This window comes from Brassica rapa, chromosome A07, assembly GCF_000309985.2.
Source record: "Brassica rapa cultivar Chiifu-401-42 chromosome A07, CAAS_Brap_v3.01, whole genome shotgun sequence".
In the NCBI taxonomy this organism is placed as follows: domain Eukaryota; kingdom Viridiplantae; phylum Streptophyta; class Magnoliopsida; order Brassicales; family Brassicaceae; genus Brassica; species Brassica rapa.
This window is the reverse complement of record NC_024801.2, coordinates 27,487,397-27,495,895: the sequence shown is the minus strand read 5'-3', so window position 1 is coordinate 27,495,895 and position 8,499 is coordinate 27,487,397. Positions and strand designations below refer to the sequence as shown.

The window sequence follows — 8,499 nt, the reverse complement described above, 5'->3', positions numbered from 1 at the left end:
ACTAGAAAAGGAAGAAAAAAACTGAAATCTACTGCTCTTCCCCATCTGGCAAGGCTCACAAATAGGGGTAGTTCTGCTCTTATTGATGATGATGTCCTTACTGCTACTTAGTTGTTGGAGAAGCCGCTGATTGGAGTGACCAAGACGATGGTGCCAGACTGCTTCTGAAGCTGCAACATGCCTGTCTGAGAAGTTCACTTCCATCTTTGTACTCTCCAACTGATACAAGCCATTATTTCGTGGACCCTTTGCCACCACCTTCAGCTTTTGTAAGTCAATGATATATACATGATGAGCATCAAAGAAAACTCCACAGTTCTGATCATCACAAAGTTTCGATACAGAGAGTAAAGGCTTCTTTATATCAGGACATACCAAAACATCTGAGAGAAGGATAGTACCTGAGGCTGAAGAAATGGTAGTCGATCCAGTATGAGTGATAGGCAAGTAGGCTCCATCCCCAACCATGACTGCGTCATTTCCTTCATAAGGGTGGACATTTCGAAGTTGAGTTGAGTTTGAGGTCACATGAGCTGATGCACCTGAGTCTGGATACCATTCATTCCCGTTCTCATCAGCAACACGCAGAGAGGTGAGGGCAGCATGGCTTTGGTAGTTGTTATCAAACCGATTATAACACTTCAAGGCTGTGTGGCCAATGCGTCCACAGATCTGGCAGGTAGGACGTTCACCAGAGCCTCCAGTGGTTGTCTGATGTTGATAGAAGCCACGGCCTCGGGATGAGTAACCTCCTCTTCCACGGTTGAAACCAGAGCGACCTCTTCCTCTATAGTTGGGATTGTAAGATGGAGCAGTGTTCTTGTACTCTTGAGAGAGGGGTGCTTGTTGAGTAGAGAACGCAAGATGTGGAGTTACTGCAACTTGTTCTTCATAAGACTGAAGTTTGCTGTCAAAGCCCTGAACTTCAGAGACAACATCATTGAACGTTGGGGGAGGAAGCTTTGTGAGAGAGCTTTGAATCACAGTTGCAATAGGGTCATAATCTCTTGTGAGACCATTAAGAAAGCCGAATATCTTCATGGATTCTTCAACTGGTTTCCCTATTGCACTGAGAGAGTCACATATGCTTTTAAAATCGCGACTGTAAACGGACAAGGTCTTGTCTTTCTTGGTGAGAAGCTGCAGACTACGGCGTAAGGAAAACTCCCGAGCAAGAGAGCTCTTATTGAAGTTTTCGGCCAGAGAGGCCCAGACCTCGTGAGATGTAGCGAGAGTGTGAACCGTTCCCAGAACTTCTTCCGAAAGAGTACCATAGATCCAAGATCTGACAAGTTGGTCTGAACAGAACCAAGCTTCAAACTGTGGGTTTGGCTCGACGACTTGAGCTTCACCTTGAGTGACCGTACGTGTTGGTGGTGGTGCGGCTACAGCACCATTGACGAAACCGATGAGCTTTTGACTGGAGAGAAGGGACTCGATCTGTGTCTTCCACAGTAGATAGTTGCTATCATTGAGCTTTAACGTGACTGAGTGAAGGATATGGACATTGTTGGGAAAAGGGTAAAGATTTTGGTTACCCGCCATTGAAGCACCTGTTAAGGTTCACAATGGCTCTGATACCATATTAAAGTTCACAAAACAGACCCAAGACTGAAACTTTCTGTATTATTTTGCATACTAAACTTTAGGGTTTTACAAGTTCTTAAATAGAAGAGCTAGAAGGATCTAGAGACCATTATCTTTACAGCTCTTAATCTTATCTACATAGCTGTCAAGGAGCTCAGTCAAGACAAATCGATAGGAGTGGAAGGAAACGGTTCTCCAGTCGCTTTCCTAACTTTGCCGTACTCTGTTCCTTGTCTCTGTTATTTGAAACAGAGAGACGTTGGTTGGACTGCAGTTGACTCACAGAAAGGGCTTGGGCTTGGTGAATGATATTGTCAAGGCCCATAGTAGAGTTGTCACTAACAAATGGAAGGACCTATTTTTAGCTAAATTTAACCTTACTTTAACAATAGAGTTTCATTTCATAAAATATTTATTGTTCAGAGATTGAATTACATTTGACTGTATATTTTCATTGAGTTATACAACCTTGAGTAAGTAAGTATACGTCTTATTACTGCTTTATGCTAAGTCGATCAACTCATTTTCATGGCCAAGTTAATGGACCAGTTGATAAAAAAGACGACAACATAGGTTCAATAAATTAACTATTATTTATCCACATTATATAATAGTCCAAACTTTAGATAAAAAGATTTTTAACATACATGGATATTATACATTTGGCCAAAGATCATGTTTCACATACAAAAAGCAAACCTTTCAATAGGAAAAGTTCCATATTATTCTATTATAGACATGTTCAAATGGTGCATTTCACGGTCATATACTATGACTAGGTAACCACAAACCCGGTTTTGGTTCGGTTTGATTTCCAGTAAACCTCAAAAATCTCTGACCGAGTCAAAACACCCCACTACACCTTCTACATCACAGATTCATACATAATACACATTTTACAGTACATTTTATCAACACAATGCAATCTGATTGACATGAGTTGCCTTTCCCCTCAAGGCAACAACTTCTCCAGCAAGTTCCCAAAGAAGAAACTGGTTTTGGCCCATCCTCTTCCTGTTCCGGCTTGACCTTCTTCTTTCCATCTCTTGCTTGGAACCTTGTTCTTCACGTTAATCATCATACTGTGTCCTATCTCTCCGCGTAACGCCTCGATTGTCTTCACGTCCACTGGATTCCCTGAAGCATCTCTCACATAGAAAACGTTAACAGCTTGTTCTCCTACTGTTGTCACACCAGCTCTCGTCACTGAAAGCCCGTGCTCTCTCAGAATCCTAGTCACTTCCGACAGTAGTCCAACTCTGTCCTTTGCGCACAGCTCCAAACTCCAACCCTAGAGTTGAATTTCAGATAATAACTTAAGCACTTGTTGCCTTCTGACGCAAGAAACATCAAAAATAGATGTGACAGAAACTTAAGCAATTTTTGCCTTCTAATGCTAAAAAAACACCAAAACAGATGTAATAGTAACTTAAGCACTTGTTGCCTTCTAATGCAAGAAACACCAAATAGATGTGTGTTTTAGGGTTAACTCTATCCTATGCGCACAGCTCCAAACTCCAACCCTAAAGTTGAATTATAGACAGTAACTCAAGCACATGTTGCCTTCTGATGCAAGAAACACAAAATAAATGTGACAGAAAGTCTTTACTTGTTGCCTTCTAATGCAAGAAACACCAAAATAGATGTGTTCTTTTAGGGTTAACTTACCTCGCTGACTCTTCTATGGATTGCAGCTTCTAGACATTTGATAACTCTCTCTTTCTCTCCTTCCGAGTCAAGAGTGCAACCGTCTTTGTGTCTGATAAAATACTCCTGAGAAGCATGAGAACCACTCGATGTAATCGTTGCGTGAAACACAATGTACTGCATGTCCGTAAGCGTGCAAACAATGTCGAACATGAGCTTGGGCCGGTCCTCGCAACTCACGTTTACCACAGAATAACCTTTCTCTTCGCAATTCTCAATCGTGATCTTTGGCACGGAACCATCAACCTTAGTCACTGCCTCGTAGTCTCTATCAGCGAAAAGCATCTGATGAAGCCTACGGTCAACGTGAGTAGACCCAATGGAGAGACACGTCCTTGCAACTTTCTCATCTTCTTGTTCACACCCGCGCAGCACGAGGTTGAGCTGTTCTTCCATGGTAGATAATCTTTCTGGATCATCGACGGCTCTAGATGTTTCGTTATCATTCACATAGAGAACACACGCGATCCTACGGTTATGAGTCCATGCTTCAGCTGCTACCACGTTGAAGTGGAGGTCTGCTAGTACGGCTGAGACCTCAGATAAGAGACCAGGACGGTCACGAGCAATGATCTCGATCGATGTGTGGTCGCCTAGTGAATGGACACCGACTCTTTTGCCTGGCCAAGTGTTTTGTGAAGCTGAAGCATAGCCCTTTGGTCCCAGCACCTGACAAGAAAAACAAGAATCATATATATATTGTAATAACAATCCAATGGATATATAATAATGTTCTGAAAACGGTTCTAGGCGGTTAAATAGATATATAACTTTTTTATTATAAAAGTTATAATAATTAATATAACTTATTATACAATCTTATGAAAATAAAATTATATGAATTTTGTTATTCATACATCTTTATATTAAATATACTATACTGTGTTATATTTAGTACATTGTTATAATTTATAACGCTTAGAGCATCTCCATCTTCATTCCATATTTTACTCTAAAATGAAATAATGAAAAAAATAATAAACTTTTTAATATTACTATATTTTACTTCACTATCCACTCTATTTTAAAATAAAATATGAAGTTATGGAGATGCTCTTAGACCCCTAAGTAATAATTAAGGCTTTTAGTTAATCATTATAGGTGCTAGGCTTTGAATAACATTGGAATTACGTACCTTCTCGATGTAATCGATGGTTTTGCTATCAGTAACCTTGTTTCCTTGTTGATCAGTGACATGGAATACTATTAAGATGTGAAAACAGAACCAGTGAGATGCTTCATTATAATGAATTTTTTTGTCGTTGTTGTAAATGTAAATGTGTATATTACCGTCCATGAACCATCCACCATCAGAAGAGATGTAAGCTTTGGTGATTGTGAGATCGAGATCGGTTAGAACTTGCACAACTTCAAGTAGTATTCCAGGTTTGTTCATACTGTCAACCTATTAATAAACACACACACACACACACACACACATCAAGTTTTACTGATGACAATCATCAAATCAATTTTATGGGAGAAAGAAGGATGGATACCTTGACAAGAGTGCATTCTTTGCAGCTAGTATTGTCTATAGAAACACTGCAACAATAACAACAGAGAAGCATGAGCTTTATTAACAGCATCAGTGACACTTAAATGTGATAAAGGGAAAGGAGTTGGTGATTATTACCTTGGAGGATTGATTCTGGTGCTCAAGTTCTCATATTCAGGATCGAAATACGGCCAGTAAACTTTAGCCATTAAAGAGAAACAGGCTCTTCACACGTCTGCAGTTAACCAGGAGAGCTTTTATATATCAGCAAGACAAGACACAGAACAAGACAAAGGATAAGAAGAAGCAGGCTTTAGTTCAGTCTCTCAACAACTTGCAAGAAGATAAGATATATTCGGAGATTTTGCCAATAAGTGAATCTTGGCCACTAAGTAACTAGACAGAAGAAGCGGAATCTAGACAAGATAGAAATAAAGATTTCATAAAGAGAGACCACAAACTGAGATTCTCTGAGAAAAAAACAAGAATCTCTCACTGCTCCTTCTCTGGTCCTTTCTCAACCAAAGAAAAACAGAAGAATAGATTCCTAAAAAGATATCTTACTATGAAAATCAAAACTAAAATATATTTTATGAGCAACTGTTTTTATTCTTTCTCATAAGACTTGACATCAGATTCTCACTATTTGCATAAAGGAATCGATGCTTAGAAGTAGCTGTCAAAGTGAAAAAAGGTTATTAAATAGTAATAAAAAAACTTTAATGTAAGAAGATTTTTATTGGTGGTCAAAGATGGAATCTAAAATGTTACTGTATAGTAATAAAATAAAATAATAAAAATACCCATTAAGACAATATGCCAACTTGCGACACACTGAACATAGACACCAACAACACGAAGATGAGACAAAGTCTGTTAGCCGATTCCGTGAAATACATCAAATCTCCAATTTGTAATATATAAAAACTTATGGGCTTTGTCAACATAATACATGGTTCTTAAACTCTGTTGAAATACATGTGCGAGTTTCTATAGAGCTCGTGTGTGTGTTCTGAGTTTCTCCATACAGAATTTAAGATAAATCTTATTACAAACACACACTTGTGACAGAATCACAGCTTGGAAATGACAGGAAACAAAACACACAGAATTGAATAAACAAAATATCAAACAAGAAGACGTTATGGTTTTGAAAGTGATGAGAGAATGAATACTATGAATAGTTTACCTTAGTATGAGAAGACAGCTCAAGCTTTGTGGAGTCGGCTAGAGAGGAGAGACAGAGAAATCTATGGAGATTATTACAAAGAGACCGATTATTTTAAGGTAATAATAAGATCTCTTACATCTTCGAAAGACAAAAGATCCAGAGAGAGAGATAGAGACAGAAGCTAAAGTGTCCACAAGGAGAAACAAAAAGATGACTGTCCACCTACCTGCCTCTTCTCTCTGCCTAAACGTTCTCTCTCTCTCTCTCTCTTCTTTTCTTTTAATGAGATTTAAACTTCTCCTTCCGTCAGAGGCTTTAATAGGGATCTAGAGAGAAATAATAGTACGACAAACTTTATAAAAATTTAACTGAAAATATCCTTTTAATTAAATCAGTATTAGTCAGACCTGACGAAGCGAACATTATAATATTTAGTGGTGGTGTTAAACATACGAACTATTACACATTCTCCACACACGCTCTACAGCGCGTGTCAACATATTCCTTTATTGGTTTGTGAAAGACCACTACACACTGTTTAGAGATCAACGTGATTCGTGTGTTGGAGTTATTAGTGGTAGTTTACATCACTAATCTGAACAATTTACTTAGTGAATGAGGCAAGGAGCGCGTGAAAGATGAAAGCGTTTGGATCTCACGGATTATTATGGGCGGTTGTTTTTGTCACTTAGTTGCTTCATCGACATGGAAACCTTCATAAAATTACAAAAAATAGCCCTCTTGCATAATATATTTGTGGTGTTATGATTTAGAAATTAGGATAATAAGTTATTTAATAAAGTATAAATCAACGTTATTTAATACATTCTTGTGGTGTTGGTTGACCATAGCTTTAATAACGTATTAAATAACGTTTCAATTGAGTAAACGACAGAGTTCGACAAACGGTTAAAGCTTAAAATGTAAAGAAAAACGATAACACGGTATATAAACCATAACGGTTTAATATAATACTAATATGTGATAATAAACCACATGTCTGTGGTCGGATGGTCAAGTCGTTCTGTAAATTCCCAATAGATCCGAATTTAAATCTGTATCACACTAAATTTTCATGCGCGTGACCACTGGAACTTTCACATTTTCTTCGAAGAATGATTTACCATCTTTCTTTTAATATGTGATAATATATTTGTTTTGGAAAAGTGTCTTATTGGGGCAAAAACAACCATAAATAGATCTCTTATAAAATTTGATGAGGCCTGATAAAATATTACGACCCAAACCGCAATCTAAACATCTCCTTGCATGGATAAACAAATAATAATCAAAACTTTTAAAAAGAAGATTCATCTATCAACAAAAATTCTTATTATCCTAATTTCTAAATCATAACCCAAAACTACAATAGTTCTCAATAAAAATAAAATTTTTTCTTAAATAAAATTTTTGAGAATTTTAACTAAAATATACAACCTATTGATAAAAAAATCATAAAAATACTCATCTATCAAAAAAAATTCTTGTTATCCTAATTTTTAAATCACAACCTCAAATCTACAATATTTCTATAAAAAATAAAAACTTTCCTTAAATAGAATTTTGAGAATATTATCTAAAATATACAACCTATTGATAAAACAAATCTTAAAAAATACTCATCTATCAAAAATAATTCTTGTTATCCTAATTTATAAATCACAACCCCAAATCCACAATAGTTCTCAATATAAATAAAAACTTTCCTTAAATAGAATTTTGAGAATTTTATCTAAAATATACAACATATTGATCAAAAGATCTTACAAAATACTCATCTATCAAAAACAATTCTTGTTATCCTAATTTCTAAATCAAAACCCCAAATCTACAATATTTCTATAAAAGATGAAAACTTTCCTAAAATAGAATTTTTGAGAATTATTTTTTAAAAATACAACAATTGATCTAAAAATGTAAGAGAATATTCCTCTATAAACAAAAGATTCATGTTGTCCTAATTTCTAAAATCCACACTATTATTCACAAAAATGAAAACTTTCCAAAAATAGAATTTTTGAGAATTTTATCTAAAGTATACAACCTATTGATCAAAACTTTTAAAAGAAAACACATCTATCAACAAAAATTCTTGTTATCCTAATTTCTAAATCAGAACCCCAAAACTACAATAGTACTCAATAAAAATAAAAATTTTCCTCAAATAGAATTTTTGAGAGTTTTATCTAAAATATACAACCTATTGATCAAAAAAAATCTTAAAAAATACTCATCTATCAACAAAAATTCTTGTTATCCTAATTTCTATATCACAATCCCAAATCTACAATATTTCTATAAAAAATGAAAACTTTCCTAAAATAGAAATTTTGAGAATTTTATCTAAAATATACAACTTATTGATAAAAAAAATCTTAAAAAATTCTCTTCTATCAACAAAAATTCTTGTTATCCTAATGTCTATATCACAATCCCAAATCTACAATATTTCTATAAAAAATGAAAACTTTCCTAAAATATAAATTTTGAGAATTATTTTTAAAAAATAAAAAAAATTGATCTAAAAATCTAAAAG

General features: G+C 35.5%; 1 protein-coding gene across 2 annotated transcripts; it reads right to left on the bottom strand.

Moving 5' to 3' along the window:
* Positions 1-2,293: 2,293 nt before the first annotated feature.
* LOC103832156 (ACT domain-containing protein ACR3) lies at positions 2,294-6,243 on the bottom strand. Of its 2 annotated transcripts, none has more exons than XM_009108115.3 (7): positions 5,982-6,241; positions 4,931-5,027; positions 4,794-4,839; positions 4,585-4,699; positions 4,430-4,497; positions 3,256-3,963; positions 2,294-2,878 (listed from the first exon to the last, which is right to left on the bottom strand). In XM_009108115.3, the coding sequence occupies exons 2-7, from the start codon at positions 4,999-5,001 to the stop codon at positions 2,540-2,542; spliced, it is 1,347 nt and encodes a 448-aa protein (XP_009106363.1). In that variant the 5' UTR covers positions 5,002-5,027; positions 5,982-6,241; the 3' UTR covers positions 2,294-2,539. The 2 variants fall into 2 exon arrangements, with proteins under 2 accessions (XP_009106363.1, XP_018508774.1); XM_018653258.2 differs by lacking the exon at positions 2,294-2,878 and adding an exon at positions 3,010-3,110 and having other exon boundaries at positions 5,982-6,243.
* Between the last annotated feature and the right edge of the window lie 2,256 nt (positions 6,244-8,499).